Raw genomic sequence first — 21,159 nt, forward strand, 5'->3', positions numbered from 1 at the left:
AAATATACACACATGTGATATATATATATATACATATATATACATATACACATGTATATACATATATACACACATATATATTCCTATACATAATAATAAAAATATATTTTTGTGACAAAAAGATGTCTTTCTTTGTATATTATGTCGTGTTATCTTCTATGTTACAGTCTACATAAAGAGAAGTTTTTGATTGGGAATTTAAAAAAAGCAATCTTATCGTTAAGATTTCGATTAGAATGGAATTGAAGCTGGATCGGACAAGAATTAGATAAATAGATGTCGTCCCAGGAAGTTAAAATGCTCCTCAGTTACGTTCTCAGGGAAACTAATGCTCTGTACGGTTTGGGTCCGGCCGTGACACCGTCTACGAAATCTTGCGTGGACGGTCGTGGCTCGCCAGGAACCACGGAGAAGCTGAACGTCTGCAGCAGTGTGGCCGTTATGACGAAGATGTTGCTCCTAGCTAATATCTCCCCCATGCAACGGTGTCTGCCTGTAAAATGTAAATTGTTTTATTATATTTAATTATACCAATCTTATATAAACTTGTAGTAGTACGAAGAAGAACCCAGATAGCCACAGTAATTATTATGATGTCATTTTGACGTTAAAATGATATAATAATTACTATGGCTATCTGGGAAAGAAATATACATATATATACCGATGCTGAAAGGAAAATATTTTTCTGGCGTAACGACGTTGCCGCTACTGTCGAGGAATCTCTCCGGCCGGAAATCCTCTGGGTCGTTCCAAGACTCGTCCATGAGCACTCTATTGAAGTTCACAATGAGCATCGTGTCCTGAAGGAGATAATAATTATTCATTTTTACTTTTATCAAACCTGTAAAATGTGGTAAATCTTTCGTTTAACGATTTGTCTCTGATATTTCACGATTACCTTTGGTATCTTGTGACCCATGATGGAAGTGTTTCGCAATGCTCTATGCGGAACATTCAGAGTACGACCCATGAACATTCTTAAAGATTCCAGGACGATAGCTTGGACGTATGGCATTCTGAAAAACGAAGATTGATACTCGAATGCAAAAGAATTTTTATAAAACAAAATTAAAATGCTTTCGCGCATTCAGAGTCTTCAAGTGTCCGAAAATGATCAATCATCGTGATTACTTCGGTCTGTCGGCCAACGTGGGAGATCTGTCGCGACCAACAACTCTATCTATTTCTTCGTGCGCCTTCCTTTGAACCTGCGGAAACAGTATCAAGTACAAGAATCCGAAACCGAGCGCTTTCGAAGTTGTCTCGGAGCCCGCCATGAAGAGATCGACACAGATCGCCAACAATTGTGATTCTGAAATTTTATTTCCTCTTATTATATAAAATCACTCTTACAGATAATAATAATAATAATAATGTTATTTATTACAAACTGTACTGCTTCCGAATACCTGAGAATGTATCGCTACAATCTTTCGAATTCAGCACAGTCAGGTAGACGTCCATCAAATCTCGCGGCGTGCTTGACACGAATGTATTTTTATGATTGTGCAATTCCTCCTGCGAAAGAGGATTATATTAATTTCGACATTTACCTTCGCAAGTCCGCTTGTTTGTAAAACGAGATCTAACAATATGCCGATAATATAAATAAATGCTCGCTCACTTTCAGGAATGCCCACAATTCTTGATGCGTCTGTAGAAACGATTTATAGCCGGACATTTCCGGTGCGATAAAGCGTAATGGCGGAAAGTGGCTGAAAGGCGCGCCAATCATGTCGATTTCTTTCAGGAGTTTCGTGAGGATTCGCTGTAAGTACGTAAGCTCCTTGTCACCAGTATCAAATCTGTGAAAAATCAGAAATCATCGACATTAAAGATTAATTTGTTTTTCAAAAATTTACTTTTTCTAGACTACAGAAGAAACGGGAACAATTCGAGTGATTGATACGAACCTTCTACCAGCCATCATCCTCCAAAGAGTGTTCAATACGGTGACACCAAAGGCGTCATGCATAGGTACGATCATTCCTACTGATTGAGAGACTCTTCTGACTTCCGTATAGTCTTCGGCCTTCATGTATAGATCCGCTACTGTCCAAGACTTACGACTGGGGATCTGATTCTCGATTATATCGAACTCGTTGCTCAGCTTCGACTTGTTTACATTGTTCTTGGAGTCTTTCTGCAGCTTGTATATCTGTCCGGTATTGTTGTTCTTCGTCGATTTTCGAACGTCAGCGATCTCGTAATTATAGCCGTCTCGAAGTAGCTTCTTGAAATGCTCCACCAGCTTCAGTGCCTCGTCTTCGATGATCGTGGCCATGCTGGTACGACCGAAGCCAAATTCCCGTAGGTGTCGCAAAACGAATCGTCTTTGCTCTACCCATAACCGCTCGTCCACGACAATGAGACCTAAAATATTATTATTTAATTATTTTTCGACATTCAAAAAATGTTTCATCTTATTATTTTTTTTTTTTTTTAGGTAATTACCACGCCTAGCGCCCCAAGTTCTGGCCTCGTAAATGGGTCCGATCGGCCTGCCATCGCAGTCTTCGTTAGTCAGCATCGCTCGCATGCTTTCTAGGTCGTTCAGAACGACGATGCGATCTTTTCCGATCTTCAGACCGACTACCGGACCGTACTTCTTGCAGAGTATTGAGCATGTCTTGAAGAGATATCCGGTCTCCTGACGAATGCGCGCTACTTCTAGCGCACAGCCCAGAATAGGCCACCATCTTGGACCTGAAGATGACGATGAAGAATATTAGCCATAAGATTCGAGAAGAAAAACTGCTTAAAAAAGGAATTAATCGTTCACCTGGTGGGTATCCTTTTGGTTTGTGGCAGCCTAGGTATAACAATAACAGTAGTATCAGTACTAGCAATAACATTGCCGTGGCGAGCATCCTGCAAATTTAATCTACAACATATTAAATATAAAATATTCAAAAGCATATTAGCGAGAAATATAGATAAAATTATATATAAAAAAATTATATCCGAAATTTTGTGAGACTTTGAATTTGTAAAAAAAATACGAATTTCACAAAGAGAATATGTTTTCTGTGCAATTTCCTTCAGCTCGCTTAGACATTATAAGTTCATGCCATCGGTATTTGCGGCCGGATATTTCATACACGCACATACACACTGAACACACACACACACACACACACACACACATATGTACACATACATGCATTAATAAATGTATATAGGATAAACGAGTCTTGGGAAGAAAGTGAAACACTTGCGGTATTCTCATGAGAGAAAGTTTTACACGGAAGAGCTCCGGCGCGTTACTCGCACAAATGCGCCGTCACTCGCATTATCCCATAACTGCTTGTGTAATCGATGTACATTTAACAGCATTTTATTGCGGCGCACACAAAATAATTCTTCGTGGTCGCTTTCGAATTTCCATCCCCGTCTCGATCATGTTTTCTTTGGAATTCGGATACACTCTCGGAGTATATTATCGCGATGCGCACGATGTAAATCGATTCGAAACGTAATAATTATTGCAAGAATACATATGCGCGTAGGTTTTAATATTTTGCATTTTATTTGAAAATTACGCGAAAAAATATATTCAAAAATTGTAATTTTTTTTGTTTTAAATTATTAAGTTGTTAAATTAACAACTGAAATATAATTCAAATATAAATCGCACAAATATTACATTTTCTTTATGTAACACTTTATGTAACACTTGATAAAAATTATATTAAAATATATATATATATTGCATATAAACTTTAGAGAAAAAAATGTAAAATTTTTAAATAACATCCTTTTTAAATCAATAATTTTAAATAATCCAATTTTTAAATCAGACAAAAAATTCTTATAATAGCGAAATTTGATACAATAACTAGTTTTAATCTTATAATTTTTAGACTATTATTTTTATGAAATTAATTTAATAATTTTATTAAATCCCCGAAAATGAGCGATTATTTAAAGTAAATCGGACAAATAAAAAGGAAAGGACACGTACGTCGCCCTGTTCGAGCACATCGCGAAGAGAAAGACTTGTTACCGGAACAGAGGAGTCGACGACACCGATGTCACTCGCACTCTTCCTTTCTCGAGAATCCTTGAATTTATCTTACCTTGCACCTGGAGAAATTTTCTCGTCCGTTGTATAAATGGAACTGGCCGTGGACCAGCGTTCGGTCCGCTTTTAAATGCCCCTCTTCGTCCCATACGTTTCTCCGATGTATGAGCAATAAAAATGCAAAACGTTTCGGCGGGTCCTTCGTTTTTATTAATTAACTTCGTGTCCGGCTGAAACGAGGAAAGTGGCAAATTTCAGAAAGCTTATTCTGATTCGCAAGACAAAATCTTGGTGATATAAAATTTAATAATCATAAAGATATATGCTATATTTTTTTAAATAAAATGCTAAAATATGCTATTTTTCAGGTAATTGAAACCTCGACATAAAGAAAGAGAAGATATATTATTAGAAATGTGTGGGAGATGTTGAGACAAGTGCTTCAAGGATTAATAACTAGACAGAAATTTTATTTGTAAAAGTGAAAGGAAGAACGATTTTGATATTGAATTTCATAACTTTATGTGCATAATTTTGTTAATTTCTCTTTTTTAGCAGACATTCTATTACGCGCATTCTCCATCATTCTGTTATCTAGCACGCGATAACCGCGAGTAAAATCAGATTTTAATATTTTTAATTTTTGTAAATGATTAAATATATAAAAAAAGAGATATATGCAGGTACACATTTAAAATTCAATTTCGTTTTAGTTTATGATTATTGTAATTACATACAGTACTTATATACATGTATGTATATACTATATACATAATTTTAAAAAACTCATTAAGCGATAAAAATTGATCTGCTAAGCTATGAAAATTAATAAAACGATTTCAGATTTATTAATAATTTAGCTTAGATATTAAAAAAAAATACAGATCTACTATATGAATCAGGAAAAAATGCGCGTACATTGTTTATTCTTTGCATATTTCAAAGGGGATAATATTCGTACATATAGAAAAGATAAAAGCGAATTATATTTAACAAAACTTTATTTCCTCCTACTATTTTACAGTGGTAGACGTTTCATCAAGTGTGACATTCCCTTCTGGAGTCTCTTCCTGTTGTTCGTAATGCATTGGTAATCTATCGCCCCATTTACTGCTTCTCGCGCAACGATAAATTTGCCTGGCGACAAAAAAAACTCATGTAATTATTGTAGAAATTCGAATGTTGATTGAGATTAGTGGTATATTATGTAAGAAAATTCTTGCTCTGTAGCTCTTTAGTTCTTTCTTTTTTACGCTCTTTGCTCTTTCTTTTTTGCTCTACAGTGCTACATATACTTGATTATACAGATACAGCGTTATAGAGCATTTTTACAGAATAGACCCATTAATGTCGGTATACGCACTTTCCATACTTATTCGCCGTAAAGATTTCTTCTTTCAGCTCACCGTTAGCGAGGCACATGCGACAGATTACGTGCCCGGAACGTTTCAACGTTGGTCGCACGATCCTTGGCCATTCCTCGTCGTTCTCGGGACGTTCACCTGAGAGAAGAGAAGAGAAGAGAAAGAAAACCTTAATCGACAATTTGGCATTTGTAAGATTTATATTATGTAACATCTCAGTGAAACTCTTGCAATTCCTGTCGAATTATTTACATTCGATAGCATGACTGAAATAATTTAGTTTTTGCTTTTCTTTTTTTTTTTTTACATACTTTTTTTCAACACGACGTAGGAATAGAATTCCGGTCTGTGTTCCTGGCCACCCAGAAATTGCAACGGATGATACAAAACATCGAAGCTACATGGAGTGTTGTCTGCGGCGAGTCGCGGACACGACAAATCATGTGGACACTGAAAAAAGATACAACTGATGCATCGCGTTCGGAGTTGTCTGCGTCTTTATCTAATCCATACTCACAGGTGAGAAAATGTGGGCAAATTGTGGCTCTTTCCTATACTTCGAGTTTACATATTTGAGGATTAAATCTCGAGCTTCGTTCACTACCTTTCAGAAAAGAATAGATAATGAAAATTTTACGAGTGAAACATAAATATAAACGGGAAATAAAATCATATATCGAGCAATTCTTCACCTTGAAACCCTGACTGCTTCCTTCTTCTACAATAATTAAGTAATTTTTAGTCTTCTTCCAAAGCTTTAATATCGCTTCAAGGCGACATTGCAGATTCGGCAACTCAAATAAAGTATACGCGCTTATCACAATATCGTAGGTAGGCTAGAAATAATACAGAGACACCTCAAACACTGTACATTTAGTTTTCAAAAATTTCATTGTATAATTATTCTTACATTGATGGACGCCGGAAAATACTGACGATAGAAGATTTTTTTGATTTTGGGATTGGCAGCTTCCGCTAATCTTTCTGACAATTCAATCATGGATTCTGATGTTTCGACACAAAAGTATTCTTTCAGCGAATTAGACCAAAACTCAGACGCCACCCTGTGTAACAATTTTTATTTTTTTCTCTGTATATTATATTAATCAATTTTACATTTTATTTTAGGTGTTTCAAACAGCTGACTTTTATACTCACCATGCGTTTGTTCCGATACCAGAGCCAAAATCAAAGAACGTCTCAGGCCTGAAATCCTTGTCGCGTGCCTTAATCTCGTTCAGGATCTTATGCGAAACTGCATAATTCTGCACACTTCTGCCCACCATGTATGTCAGAGAGGTAAGTGTATCAAAGTTAATTGGTTGCCAGTTATAAAGGTTTTGCTTCAAAATCTTCCTGGCTTTCGAATTTTTACTGAAATCTACATCCTCTATAGAAATTTTCTCATCATGATTATTTGCATTCAAACGTTCTTCTACTTTAAGTAATTTTGCTGATAACTCAGACTGTTCTAACGGTGGATAGCGTTGATGCAAATGCTGGACCAATTGCCTTGCACTTTCATTAATGTTCTTCAAGTTTATAGATTTCTCTACAAATATTCTTATGATTAATATATATAAAATGGTATATTTAAATATTTTGTAAATATATTTCACAAGTATTCCAGTGCACAATAAAAACTAGAGACCCTATAATAAGAGTCGTGCCATAAGGCAATCTGGGCAAAATTCTGCGAGAGAGAAAGATATATATTCAGTAGAGTTGAATATATATCTTTCTCTCGCAGAATTTTGCCCAGATTGCCTTATGGCACGACTCTTATTTATAGGGTCTCTAGTAAAAACTATATTCAATCAAAATACCTTTTAAAACTGTTCTTATTTTGTTTGAAGCCCATTCAGGGAACACTGGTGTTCTAGGCGTAATGACACCTGGATGACGCCTATATTTAATCTCATTGTTAGAGAATAAAGTGGACGTTGTGTCGTCAAGTAGAGCTTTCGACTTTGCTGAAAACTGAATATAAATCTCATTCAATCATGTCTACAAAGACAACATTAATCAATCAATGACACATTATACTTACGCAGCGTGAGGACACAATTCTTGTGTATCGCATCCTTGATACAATTAGCTTCACCATACTTGCAATAAAAATTTCCACGATATCAACGAGCGACAGTTCGCATATTCCTCATCGAGGAACTCGAATTCCTGTGGAAGATGAAGATACTTTTAATAACCACGTGCAACGTTAGCACATCGCTGTATCACGTGGATCGCAAATTATTTACAATGTCATAACCCTGCGGAGAAGAAAAGAAACTCTCATCCGCAACATCTGCCGACAGAACGACGTATGTAAAAGCAAACCTGTACTATTTCGTGACAAAACCGTGAAAAAGGGCTCTTTGACAGCTGCGCCAGGTTCCTTCTGAAAGAACCGCGCATGCATAACCTAAGTAAATACGTACACAACAAACATGCGTCGTCGTTGGCGGCGAATGTATCCAAGCTCCAAAAATAACTCGTCACAATCCTATTCGCGTGTAATGTCAACAATTCGATTGCGTTGGCGCGTGCAGCGAGTCGTCAGCCCCTGAATTGACCATTGACGACGCTTCTTCGACGGCAAGCATGAAATTTGCGGAGCATCTGAGCGCTCACATCACACCGGAATGGAGAAAACAATACATCAACTACGAGGTACGCTTTTTCACGAAAATTCTCTAGAGAAAATATTCTTATATTTAGTTTTATATCACATATTCATGTATATATAAATATATACACAGTTTCATATAATGTAGAAGCCACTTTTTCAATGATGAACAGAGAAAATAATGAGAAAAAATTATAAAAATATGTGCCCTATTTTTAACCTTATGTATATAAATATATATATATATTTTGTATCTTATTACAATATAATTATGTATATTATATTTGCAAAATTTGTAACTAAATATTTTTTTAACATTTATTATCTCTGATATCTTTGTATAACGCTTTGTCTCGTAATTGTGCGATAAGGAAATGAAGGCTCTCCTGTACGCTGCAGTGGAGCAGGCTCCATCGCCAGATATAAGCGAAGCGCATGTTTTGGAAAGCTACTTCAGCAAATTTGATGAAAAGTTTTTCCACTATTGCGACAAGGAATTGGCCAAAATAAATACTTTCTATTCTGGTAAGGTCTAACATTAACATTTTAAACATCCTTGTTAATTAGGTTTCTTTTTATTATGAAATATTCTAATAGATATTAGTCAGTGAGAAACATGTATAAATAATATCGATCTTTATTTTCAGAAAAATTGGCAGAGGCTACACGCAGATTTTCCACGCTTAATAACGACCTCAGCGAGATCCTGTCAGTTTCTGAGGATGCTCAAAGTCGTAAGGCGCGCTATCGCAGTCACATCTTGCATAAGAAGACGGTATCGGCACGCAAATTGCAGGAGCTGAAATTGGCCTTTTCTGAATTCTACCTCTTCCTCATTTTGCTTCAAAATTACCAGAATCTCAATTTCACTGGATTCCGAAAAATCTTGAAGAAGCATGACAAAGTATGTAAGTTTGGTCGCAATGATGAGTTGTGCATACATAATTTTAATAAAGTAAAAATAATCGAAAAAGAACTGTTAGAATTAATTCTGTGTGCGAGCTGTGAAAGACTGACATGTACAAGACATATGTGATATTTTTTGCAGCTTTTGAATGTTGACATCGGTGCCAAATGGCGTGCGGAGCACGTTGATACGGCGGTTTTCCATACACGTAAGGATATAGATAGACTCATCGCGGAGACCGAGGCTCTGGTCACTCGTGATCTGGAACACGGTGATCGTCAACGAGCTATGAAGCGGCTCAGGGTGCCTCCGCTCGGAGAACAACTCTCTCCGTGGATCACATTTAAAGTCGGTCTCTTCTCCGGCGCCTTTATCATACTTTTCACAGCTGTGGTGTTGTCTGGTAAAAACAGAACACTTTATTTCCTCTTTATCTTCGATATACAGAGCATTATATTTTTCTTACTTTTTTAAAATTTAAATTGCATAACGTATTATGTCGTGTTTCAGCTATGCGATATAAAAAAAAGGACAATTGGAAGGTATTGTGTCGGATTTATCGTGGACCACTTCTTATGGTAGAATTCCTCTTTCTCATGGGAGTCAACGTTTATGGCTGGAGGTCTTCTGGCGTGAATCATGTGCTGATATTCGAGCTCGATCCACGCAATCATTTATCAGAGCAGGTCTTGTGACAGATTAAATTAATATTCTTCATTTCTTTAACATTTTAAATTAAAAAATAGGTTGTTGGAATCATTAGTTGGAATCGGAATTCATGATAGCATATGCTTTCAGCATATCATTGAACTGGCAACAATACTTGGCCTGGTCTGGTCCGTATCTATATTGGGTTTTCTATACAGCGACACGTTAGGTGTACCGCCGTTTGTTCAACCAGTAAGATTATACCATTTCTGTTTTTATTAATTTCTAAGCGCTACTATGTTTTTAACAAGTCTATTTTAAAGCGCGACGCGAATAATCGATCGATTTTATAGCGCAAGAAATTCTTTATCTCAAGGAATTGATTTCAGCTTTTTATAGGTGCTGTTCTACGCACTGTTGGCACTTTTTCTGTTCAATCCTACCAGAACGTTGCGACACGAGGCCAGATTTTGGACGTTACGCGTTATGGGTCGCATCTTTTGCGCGCCCTTCTTTTACGTGGGCTTTGCAGACTTTTGGCTTGCCGATCAGCTCAATTCCCTTCACACAGCCTTCCTGGACTTTCAGTATTTCGTTTGCTTTTATATCCAGAACTCTTCTTGGACCGATGTCACGGGTTAGTATAATTTGTATCATTATTTATATATATTGATATATTATTTATATACGAGGGGACGAATATTATTATTTATATTACAAATGTATATCGTAACATTTTACCTTCCTGCTCTCTTTTTATTATATTTTATTATATTATATTAGATTTATTATTTATATTTTCAATCGATATTTGCGAAATATTTCAATTATTATTATAATAATTATATATAATATTATTCTATTTAAATAATTGTTTTTAATAAACACACTAGTATTTATTTTATTTGCCACATGTTTTAATAAAATCTTGCTTATAATTATTTCTTTCTACAGTTTTGTAACACACATCTATTTTTCTTTTTTTTTTTTATAGATACAGAAACTTGTATAATGCGCGAATTATCAATGAGACCGTTTGTGGCGTGTCTACCGGCTTGGTTTCGATTTGCGCAGTGTCTAAGGCGCTATCGAGATACGAAGGAGGCCTTTCCGCATCTGCTGAATGCGGTCAAGTATGCAACCAGTTTCTTCGTGGTCATTTTCTCCTATTTGCACTTGACAAACAAAAGTATGTCCTTTGTTTTTTCTAACATAAAGATGTTCAGAAAATTGTTTATTTGTCAAAGTCGATTTTGTTTTTACAGAATACTACGCGTTGTCTACTGAAAATCCCTACTTCTACCTGTGGCTCACAGTCAGCGTAGTAAGCTCTTGCTTCACGTATACATGGGATGTGAAATTAGATTGGGGTCTCTTCGATAGCAGTCCTGGGGAGAACAAATTCCTCAGAGAGGAGATAGTTTATTCGTCACCGGTACGTTTTCATCCATGGTTAAAAAAAAACTCGGTTACATATAAATAATATTAATAATGTTAGTAACAAGTAACATTAATTGATTGATTTAACGATTAATTTATCGCGGTTTTATTCTGTTTTGCAGTATTATTATTATTTTGCGATGATCGAAGATTTTATCTTGCGATTTGGATGGGCATTCTCCTTGTCCCTGACAGAGATGGGTTACGTCCACGCGGACCTTATGATTTCCATAATCGCTCCGTTAGAAGTCTTCAGGTAAGTGTATGCTTTAAATTCAATCGCGAATGCACGATGGAATGTGCGATTATTTGTCACAATTTTATGAGAGATATTTGTGTCGAAGTAGCTCAATGAATGCAAGTCGTTAATTTTTATCGTTATCTCGTTATTCTTGATAATTAATGTTCAAGCCCGAGATGTGCATGCGATACATAATTATTTGCACTCGAAATTATCTCAAAGCGACTTTATTCTAATGTCGCTCTGTATATAGTAACGAATTAATCGTCGAGAAAGTCACGACTTAATCGACGATAGACCGGCCGATCTAATCGCTTATCAATGTGCCTTATACTAATAAGTCGCTAGAAGGTTCATGTGGAATTACTTTCGACTGGAGAACGAGCATCTGTACAACGTAGGCAAGTTCCGGGCAGTGCGGGACATCTCCATAGGACCCATCAGACGCGACGAGGACGATATTAGTAACGTGATCCGTCTGATGGATGACAACAACGCGGATAATAACAACGAAGAACAATGAAAACGAATAGTGGAGTCTCACGATTGCAGTGTTTGATACGTTGTAATTTGTTTTTTTTATCTTGTATATGTTTAAAGATATTTAATTTGTTTGTTTCAAGATATGTATATTTTAATTCGACTTATCTTTCAATTTGATAAAATACTGCTAGACGTGCACAATATTTTTTAATCTCATTGGATGTTTTGTATTGTATAGTTTGCACGATATATGTGATTTTTTCTCAGCTTAGATAAATTGCAAATATATGTATATACATATATATTTATATATGTGTGTGTGTATATAGAGAGAGTGAGTTGGTGGAAATTGAGTTATCACATAATGTTGGAATGTTTGCTCAACAGGCGTTTCGTGTGGAATTTCTTCCGCTTGGAAAACGAGCATTTGAACAATTGCGGAAAGTTCCGAGCCGTGCGGGACATCTCGGTTGCACCGGTCGACTGTTCGGATCAGACGCAAATATTGCGAATGATGGACGCTTCTGACGGCGTGATAAATCGCAGGAGGAAGCAGAAGGTTGACGAGAAGCGCAGGCCGATTCGGTTACTCTTGAGAGGCGAATCTCTCATGGATGACAATTGAGGCGCTGATCATTTAGCTATGCATAGCTAAATCGATTTTTGTATCACTTTATAACTTTGATTTTGTCCATTGCGAAAGCTGATTAAACTGACGAAAGCAGGAAATTGTGTCGGATTGTAAATTCCGGAGGATTCAGGCATCGAAACATCATATGTGGGATACCATTAATTAGATACCTTAATCTATCGATGTCATTAAAGATTATGACTATCTGTAAGTAAGTAATGAATTGATGTAATTCTTGTCATCGGGAATCAAATAATGCAAATAGGAATCAAAAGAGTTAGATTATATCAAACGTTAAGAACTGATGTACTTTTACTTCGATCGCTGTACCTTGATTAAATAAATGATTGTTACAAAGTGAAACATTTTTAAGAACAATGACATTCAAAGGCGCGTCATCACGTTGTTATCAGACCGGACATTACATCCAAAGTAGATCAAATTAATCATTCAAAAACGACTCGCCTATCACTATCATTATTCAACTATCCTTTTTTTCCCTATAGTTCCGGAGCACATCGGTATCCACGATTGAACCGTACATCTTGATATCATAGATGCCGGAGCAAAACATTCCTCATCGTCACCGAACACTGAACCGGCGAATGAACTCTGAAGAATGGACGTCCCAACAGACGGAATATGAATCGGAACCGAAGATCTGACGTCCGGAACAAATCCGCACATGTGCATATGCGGGTGTGCGGAATAGTGGGGACAGTGCTTAATGGTACTTAATGCGCTCATGTTAATCGCCAGCGCGGTGGAGGAGAAGCAGGAGGAGGTCGCGGTGGAGAATCGCGCGTTTTCGAAGAACGAAACTCGTGCGACGTCGAGAGACCAGACGAAGGCGGGACGTGGAAGGGTAAAAGTCTCGGCGGTGGTCGGTTTTATTGATTGAACGTGAAACCGAGCGCCGAACCGCGCAAGCTCGTCATCCGCCCTGAATGAAGTGACGTGCTCCCTCGCATATGGAGACGCGAATAGAGCGACGATAGGATCGTTGTACATCTTGTGTTGCGGACAGCAGCCTCGCAGCAGCAGCGACGACGACTACCACGAGAGGATGCTCCTTCGGTGGAGCTGCACTTGGCTGACGCTGCCGCTCCTGCTGAGTCTGTCCACCGGCGAGCTCAGCTTCTATCGGGGTAAGTAAGGCAGAGAGGTCTCTCCGCGGTCTCGAGAGAAACAACATCTCCAGGGAGAATGACACGATAACGCTATTGAAGGACGGCCACTTGTAGCCTTTGGCGTTGATTAGCGAGGATTGATTTCGTTGAATTTCGGAATCATGTCGACAAGATATTTTGTGCGAATTTATACGCTCGATCGGTCTGCAAGGAAAAAAATATGTTACAGAGAAAGAGGTCTTTGTGGCCGATTTCTAGATTAGAGGGTGATCTCTCTAAATCTGTTGGGTGAAACATAAACTGTATTTTTCCCTCTAAATAATATTTTCGTTTTAGATTGAAAGATGAGAAACAGAAAACTTGAAAGCGAAAGCAACTGCGACTGCGATATAACGAATTATTATCGTTACATTTGATTGTTTTTTTTATGAGGAAACTCTTTCTACTATATCAAAAATATAAAAGTTTTATCTGAAACGCAAAAATTTAATACGATAATAAAGAATCCGTCCTTTTTATTTATTCTTTTTAATAATAATTTAAAAATAACTCGGAAAAGGAGAGAGAAAACATATAGTATAGAAACTAATTATTTTTATTATATGTATAACAAAAAGACTTAGTGCCTTGTTATGATATGTGCCTGATAAAACATTGTTTTAGTAAGTACGAAAATGTTGAAGCCTCTCTTCATCCCCCATAATAAATGCGCCACTACGATTATGACATAAGCAAATTTATCCTCACTCTCAATTGCAATTTCACAGATCATTATCTCATTATGTAGAAAACTCTTTTCGTCATTTGAGGAGAATGATGAAAAGATAATCCGCAGGATCATCCTCGAAGTATCTTTCCATCCTCGAAGCATATCAGATAATTAAGACTTGAAGGTCAAGAGTAAATTACGATGGGGGATTGTTTGCGATACGATTAAAGCTCGATTCAATCCTTGCTGATGACCGGTCGGTGTAATGATATTTTTTTTCACAAAGTTTAGAATTTCACGAGGAAGTTTCAAGGCGTTAGTTTTCCCAGCCGGCGTTATCGCGGGATGCGTGTTGTATCTTGACCGCAGGAAACCCGTTTTTTTCTACGTGCTAACGAAAATAGCAGGAAGTTCGACGATAACGTATATCCAAGCTCGATACAACTCTAGTTTAATTCACGATGTTCTAGTTTGCAATATTAATTGGGTAGAATGGAATTTGAAGCTAATACAATTAGCTAATGTAGTGGCGTATTTAGAATTTTCTTTCGGGGGGGGGGGGGAGAGCAGGGGGTTGAATCCTTGACCAATAATAAATGATTAGATTGAATCAAATGCATATTTAACATTAATCAATAGACGATAGTGTACTGTGTATTTTACTATTTTATTTGCCTGATAAAACATTGTTCTAGTAAGTGCGAAAATGTTGAAGCCTCTCTTCATCCCCCATAATAAATGCGCCACTACGATTATGACATAAGCAAATTTATCCTCACTCTCAATTGCAATTTCACAGATCATTATCTCATTATGTAGAAAACTCTTTTCGTCATTTGAGGAGCATTCATTTTCTGTATATCCTTCGAATATTAAAGGGAAATTGCGAAATATCAACGTAATATGATTTTTTTATCATTTAGAGAGAAATAGCATCTCTTTGAACAAATGTAATAAGCGAAAAAATACGATACAATTGAAAAGGTAAAATAATTTTTCGACAAAAGAGAATCATTATGTACTCTAATAGTAATGGAAATAAAGGACGATATACATATATATATAGCGGTAAAGCCATACAGACTGATATCGCGTTTTGAAGATTAAATGCAGATAAAACTCGAGCGCGCACTTGAATTTTCATTTTCACGACATTCACTTATAACGTCATATATATAGCCGCGTAATTTTTTATTCCCATAGTTTCATCATATTAGACTTAGCTATTAGAATAGAGAGCGAGAGAGCGCTAAAGTAATTGATATCGATTGGTGAAAGCGCAACGCAGGACGGAAACGAGAACGCGATTATTTCCATTTCTTGAAACTGAAAATAAACGCAGATGCGCTCCCGGAAACGCCGGAGGACATCGCGTTGAAGCACCTGGCCCGCTACCTGGAGGCGCAGGAGCGTTTTCAGCAGCGTCTTCATCGCTCGCATCTGGCCACGTTCCCGTCGCCCGTGCACAAGAAGCACAGCGATCAGCAGCAGCTGGAGGGGCGCAGAATCGTCGAGTTTCGAACCGGCATAAAGGCCACCCAGGAAAGCAGCCTGAATCGGAAATTGAGAACGTGGTTGGACCATTTATATCAATCGAACCATTATCAGAACCGGGACCGGGATTCCGAGTACTTTTACAATCAGGGTCACAAGTATCCTGAGTTTATCGCGGATTATCCCGAGGAGAAGCAGCCGGACGAGACAGACAATAATGGTCGCTCCAAGGATTTCGAGTACGAACGGATCTACAATGTGGATAGAGGGGGAGCGATGAGGAGGGAACCTGTCGTGGACACTTTCCGTGACAAGTATACGGGTCATCATCACGAGGGCGGAATAAAATCGGTGGCAGAGGCGACCGGGCCGGAATTTACATATAAGTTTGACGACTCGAATCTCCAGGAGAAACATCCGTTTGCGATGAGGCCGAACGATCCCAGATACTACAATAATGCGCCGTTCTCATCGGGTAAACATTCGCATTGATCCGATCGATCCTCTTATTATAATTATTTATTATAATTGCCTTTGAGTCCTAGAGAGAGCAATGCTTTTTAATCTATTTTAACGCACGAAATTCTGCAAAGAATGTAATATTTATTGAAAGGAATTCCTATCTTCCCACGCATCTTCTCTTGCTCCAAAGTTGAGTTTTTGATATATTAATTTAAAAATATATAATAATATAACGAATATAATTAAAACTTTAGTAAGGCTCTCTGAAAATTATATTTAAGTTTCAACGAGCTAGTAAGAGTCAGATGAAAGTACACTAGTGTCAAGGAAAAATTAATTTTCCTTGAAACTGATTAATTAAGCACAAATTTTCTTTGGTACGATACCAAGAAATTAATTTAATTAATTAAATATTTAATTTCGAGATTTTTATATTTAATAAACTCTGTCCCTTTTAAAGAAGCGTAGGCGAGAAAAATATCAGTGACTTTACCCTCTGTCCCCCCTAAAAAAGCGTAAGCAAGAAAAATATCAGGATAAAGTTGATATTTTTATTCGCCTGCGCTTTTTTAGGGGGGGGGGGGGCAGAGGAGTTTATTAAAAATAAAAATCTTTAATTTAGATTTATTTAATTTCTTGATATTGTACCAAAGATATAACTGATTAGTTTCAAGAAAAATTAATTCTTCCTTGAAACTGACGCACTGACATCCGCGTCTGGTTCTTAATCCCTTGAAATTCTAATAATATAAATAGAGAAAAGTAAGTTTAGTAAATATTTAGTTCTCCTACGCAGAATTTATATGTGGAAATATAATCCAGTGAAATGACTTTGATATGTATTATTATACTTTTACAAAAGATGCAGATTGTTATAATTTTTTTTTATTAGTAATAATATTTAATTGGCATTTAGTTTTTATATCTCACGAATTCCTTGACCTTACAATTAGTTTAAGAAGAAGACCTTACAATTTGAGAAGCATTGCTTTTCAAGACTAGAAAGATCAAGTTACGTCAGCATAAATTTACACAAGCATCGATAATCTTTATAGCCGTTTATTTTTAATCCCTTCTTATTTTAAACGTTTCTTTTTATAATCACTCGGATAAATATACTGTCTCTTTTGCTTCTTCTTCAAAGACACTCATCTTCATGAATGAAATTAAAATTTCTGAAATTTATGTAACTCGTAGACGATGTAAATCGGAAGGGCCCGTTGAGTACTTGGGAAGAAGAGGAAGAAGAGGATAAGGAGCAAATGTTTGTAAAGGACGAGGACGACACGCGAAACTTGAACCAGAAGACACCGGAAGAATTGATCGTACGACTCGACTCGCCAAAATCGGACAAAGCGGGATATCATCCATTGATGGTGCCCATGAATCATGATTTAAATAATGACATTTATTTTATCGGTAAGCGAAGAGAGGGTGTGAAGGTGATATGACGATTGCAAGAAAATCGATTGACATGTTTTTCGTTTCAGCCATAGTTGCCGGTTGCAGCGCAGCAGCGATGTTCGCTCTGGTATTGATCAGTTTAACGTGGTGCAGGTAATTTTCGCCTGTTACGATAATTCGCCAGTTTCTTATGTCTCTTCTTTTCGCGGCACTTTATCTCATTTTCTTCTTTAGATTGCAACGCGGTGCGAAAGCTGCAGCAGACATAGAGTACCCTGCTTACGGCGTAACAGGACCGAACAAGGACGTGTCGCCTTCCGGTGACCAGAGGCTCGCCCAATCCGCCCAGATGTATCATTTCCAACATCAGAAGCAACAAATTATTGCCATGGAAAAGTAAAATCATGATTTTTATGTACAGAGAAAGAGAAAAAGAAAATGAGGAATATTTAAAGTTTTTTTTAAAGAAAGATGTTATAAAGGAGATGTTGTTTTGTTGCAGTCGCACTTCTGCAACGAGAGACCCGGGTTCCCTCTCAGAAGCGGAGAGCGACGAGGAGAACGAGGAGGGTGACTACACCGTTTATGAGTGTCCGGGACTTGCTTCTGTGAGTTTTTCGCTTTAAACTATTAATTTTTTAGACTCAAAATTTTCTACATTTATTCCCAGAATCCCAGATTACGAATATTACGTCCTAACAGCAACTTTCGTGTGTTAAAGACGGGCGAGATGGAGGTGAAGAATCCGATGTTCCACGATGATCCTACCCCGGCGACGCCGGCGCAAAGTAACAACAAAAAAGAGGACCACATATAGTTTCAGTAAAGTAGATAAAGAGAGAAAATCAACCACACGCGCGCGCAATTTCGAAGAAATCTTCCCTGGTGCTTAGCTCACTGTTAATGTACCATATCGGAAAATGTTTATCTATTATATTTGAGTGTATACACAACTTTAATATTTATACACGGTGCGGGAGGCAATGTGTTTTACGGGAAGGGAAGGAGAGATGAATTCGATACTAGAATGACTAATGTTCGCGACCCTTCGTTCCGAAAGTAAAACAACACTTATTTAACGTATCTACCTACGTTGGTATGTGAAATTGGAACACAACGGTAAATACACAAGTTGACGAAGGTATGCGTGAGCGATTTTATGCGGGTGGATTTAGTAAGCTATTTTACGCGCAGTTGATCGAATTTATCTTACGAAAAGGTTTTATTTTTCCAAAGAAAAATTTAATCTTAAAAAATACTAGGTTTTTTTCAGCTGATTATATTTTGAAACAAATTTTGTATAAAAAAAATAGTTTGTATCATTTTTTTCTAAACCGCGCAAACCGCGACACATCGGTTCTTCTAGCATCGAAACATTAGTAAATTGTCGATAGCGCTTTGATAAGTTAAGGTAATGAGAATTCTCCGAGGAAGAATTAGTCGACGTGCAAAGCCGCTCGTCTATCCGAGAACACCCAACTGTTTTCTAACGTCGCGACGTACTATAGTTTGTACTTTCATAGCAGGAACAGAGTTACCGTACGATCGTCGTATTATTTTTCTATGACTCCGTCATCCGCCGCTCACGCAGCTCGGATATTCCTGATGGATATTCTGGATGTTCGATAGAATACGTCCGTCGAATATGCGGGCTGCGTGCTGCAACGGTATACCAAAGTCTATTCTTCGAGACTGCACTATACTCCTTTGAAAGTAAAGAACGAGAAAAACAATGACTACATTAATTTGGAATGATATTCGAATCTGTTTAGAACCAAATTTGGTCGAAATGTATACAGGAAAGTTATGCAGTATTATTGTCTATATATAATTATACAATTGATTATAAATCTCACGGAGAAATTTGAAACACATACGTACATACACTCTCGTATACATCCTTTTTAGAATATACAAACATTAATATCACACTAAATGACATTTCGCAAAGTATATTCGTTTTAATATGCATGACAGAACGCGATCGGATGATTTCTATTGAAATGTAATATCTTCTTTCAAAGAATAGCAACGAAATTTTAACAAGCATAAAGCTACTTATGCCATTATTTTGTTATTAATTCTAGAGAGAGATATACGTATATATATATATATATTCGACGGGCCGACAGACGTTAACGAGTTCCTCGCAAACTATTTTATGCGCGATAATATTTTATTGAGATATTTCTCGTAAAAAAAATATATTTCGAATCGATTTTTCGAAAAAAAAAAAAAAAAAAAAAAAAAAGTGTAACATATGTTGAGAGTCTGTGCTCTTTTCTTCATTATATCGTGTACAAGAATTGTTCGCAATGTGTTCTAAATGGTGATACCAAATAGTTTTATTCGAGTTGAAGCGAATTGTTTACAAGAATAATGTTTTTAAATTAACATTTAATTTTATTCTCGTCTCTAGTAATTGTTATCCCAAGTTATCTGTTCTGCTTTTATGTGATATAAGAAAGTCAATATAGAGCATGAGCTGTGTAAACATACAAATTAAGTTTGTATGTTTCCCACTTTTACACCTTTCGAGATGCAACGTTTCTTTACAAACAAAACAATCTCAAATATGCTTATCGCAAGGAAACTGTTGTTTCAACAGTTACCAGTAGATACATACACACATACACGTATAATATTTGTTGGCTTAAAAGGACAATATATTTTATTTTTTTATGATAATCGTCATTGTTAGCTGTGTAAAGAGAATCTATAACTGCTATTAATCTTCTAAGTCCAAAGTGCAGAGCTACTATTTATTTTAGCAGATGTCGATATCTGTCTATATATATATATATATATATATATATATATTTAATGCAAATAAGCGCGAATAGGAGCGAATGTGTAGCTCTATTTCGCGTTATCGCTATTATATACAAGATCCATCTCTGTTCGCCGTTGCTGGACAAGACGAGCATAAAATGATACATGAGATCTCGCGATATAAATAGCTCTTCCTCTTTTCCTTTATCACTACAATATATATTATATCATTAAGCGGATTAATGTACCTCTCTCTTAGCCGATGAGTGTGACGATATGTTAAAAGCATGAATCTACGTTTCTAGTCTTCTCTATCGACACTAACGACATATATTATAATTATTATACACAGAGTATATACATTATATATATATATATATATATATATATATATATATAAGACGCGTAAAAGAAAGCAGAGAATACTATGAAAGGACAATCTGTGTACAAATAGACTATTGGCATATAGCGATTTGTAGTACATGATTGTGCGTATATTGTGTGTCCACATCCCGGAGTAGGAAATATTATTTGTCGATTGAATTAAATTTAATTCTGGATATATCGCATTAAAAAAAAAATTATAGTCTCCCTTGCAACATCCGTCTATACTTAAATTGTGATTAAAAGCGAATTATATATATACAATATTCTTACTATATATGTATATTATTATTTTATCACTTTTACTCTAATCAAAAAAAGAAAAATCTTAGAGAGTGTAAAGAGAAAAAAAAAGAAGTATATACACACATATATATACATATGAATTATATAGATATAATGTATTATTATTTTATTAAAATAAATTATTTATTTTA

The 21,159-nt window shown here is 36.5% G+C and overlaps 4 protein-coding genes and 1 long non-coding RNA gene across 9 annotated transcripts; 3 read left to right on the forward strand and 2 right to left on the reverse strand.

The window, feature by feature from the left end:
• Positions 1 to 53: 53 nt before the first annotated feature.
• On the reverse strand, positions 54 to 4,238 carry Cyp303a1 (Probable cytochrome P450 303a1). The gene is made up of 10 exons (XM_083033225.1): positions 4,083 to 4,238; positions 2,786 to 2,887; positions 2,458 to 2,709; positions 1,917 to 2,376; positions 1,628 to 1,808; positions 1,413 to 1,521; positions 1,135 to 1,315; positions 902 to 1,019; positions 665 to 803; positions 54 to 493 (listed from the first exon to the last, which is right to left on the reverse strand). Exons 2-10 carry the CDS (start codon positions 2,871 to 2,873, stop codon positions 309 to 311), a joined length of 1,713 nt encoding a protein of 570 aa, XP_082889351.1. The 5' UTR covers positions 2,874 to 2,887; positions 4,083 to 4,238; the 3' UTR covers positions 54 to 308.
• On the forward strand, positions 1,665 to 4,544 carry LOC145933494 (uncharacterized). Its single transcript, XR_014424874.1, has 4 exons — positions 1,665 to 1,777; positions 1,875 to 1,980; positions 2,450 to 2,788; positions 4,396 to 4,544. It is a non-coding gene; the product is annotated as an uncharacterized LOC145933494 (long non-coding RNA).
• Positions 4,545 to 5,010: 466 nt separating this feature from the next.
• LOC145933305 (ribosome assembly protein METTL17, mitochondrial) lies at positions 5,011 to 7,969 on the reverse strand. Of its 3 annotated transcripts, XM_083032889.1 has the most exons (11): positions 7,830 to 7,905; positions 7,650 to 7,696; positions 7,442 to 7,569; positions 7,218 to 7,371; positions 6,550 to 6,943; positions 6,302 to 6,455; positions 6,084 to 6,227; positions 5,909 to 5,995; positions 5,703 to 5,841; positions 5,391 to 5,529; positions 5,011 to 5,164 (listed from the first exon to the last, which is right to left on the reverse strand). In XM_083032889.1, exons 3-11 carry the CDS (start codon positions 7,496 to 7,498, stop codon positions 5,041 to 5,043), a joined length of 1,392 nt encoding a protein of 463 aa, XP_082889015.1. In that variant the 5' UTR covers positions 7,499 to 7,569; positions 7,650 to 7,696; positions 7,830 to 7,905; the 3' UTR covers positions 5,011 to 5,040. The 3 variants fall into 3 exon arrangements, with proteins under 3 accessions (XP_082889015.1, XP_082889014.1, XP_082889016.1); XM_083032888.1 differs by lacking the exon at positions 7,650 to 7,696 and having other exon boundaries at positions 7,830 to 7,969; XM_083032890.1 differs by lacking the exon at positions 7,650 to 7,696 and having other exon boundaries at positions 7,729 to 7,849.
• On the forward strand, positions 7,928 to 12,361 carry LOC145933304 (solute carrier family 53 member 1). Of its 3 annotated transcripts, XM_083032885.1 has the most exons (12): positions 7,928 to 8,061; positions 8,389 to 8,542; positions 8,665 to 8,921; positions 9,066 to 9,327; positions 9,435 to 9,610; positions 9,723 to 9,824; positions 9,972 to 10,209; positions 10,567 to 10,761; positions 10,838 to 11,007; positions 11,135 to 11,268; positions 11,602 to 11,818; positions 12,124 to 12,263. In XM_083032885.1, exons 1-11 carry the CDS (start codon positions 7,993 to 7,995, stop codon positions 11,774 to 11,776), a joined length of 1,932 nt encoding a protein of 643 aa, XP_082889011.1. In that variant the 5' UTR covers positions 7,928 to 7,992; the 3' UTR covers positions 11,777 to 11,818; positions 12,124 to 12,263. The 3 variants fall into 3 exon arrangements, with proteins under 3 accessions (XP_082889011.1, XP_082889010.1, XP_082889013.1); XM_083032884.1 differs by lacking the exon at positions 11,602 to 11,818 and having other exon boundaries at positions 12,124 to 12,361; XM_083032887.1 differs by lacking the exon at positions 12,124 to 12,263 and having other exon boundaries at positions 11,595 to 11,737.
• A 1,019-nt stretch (positions 12,362 to 13,380) lies between these two features.
• On the forward strand, positions 13,381 to 21,095 carry LOC145933306 (uncharacterized). Its single transcript, XM_083032891.1, has 7 exons — positions 13,381 to 13,515; positions 15,549 to 16,175; positions 17,360 to 17,581; positions 17,653 to 17,719; positions 17,801 to 17,962; positions 18,069 to 18,174; positions 18,288 to 21,095. The coding sequence occupies exons 1-7, from the start codon at positions 13,434 to 13,436 to the stop codon at positions 18,381 to 18,383; spliced, it is 1,362 nt and encodes a 453-aa protein (XP_082889017.1). The 5' UTR covers positions 13,381 to 13,433; the 3' UTR covers positions 18,384 to 21,095.
• Positions 21,096 to 21,159: the final 64 nt, after the last annotated feature.

Source organism: Prenolepis imparis, unplaced genomic scaffold (assembly GCF_030444845.1).
Source record: "Prenolepis imparis isolate NDT839.2.m4 unplaced genomic scaffold, iyPreImpa1.0 SCAF_3, whole genome shotgun sequence".
Classification (NCBI taxonomy): domain Eukaryota; kingdom Metazoa; phylum Arthropoda; class Insecta; order Hymenoptera; family Formicidae; genus Prenolepis; species Prenolepis imparis.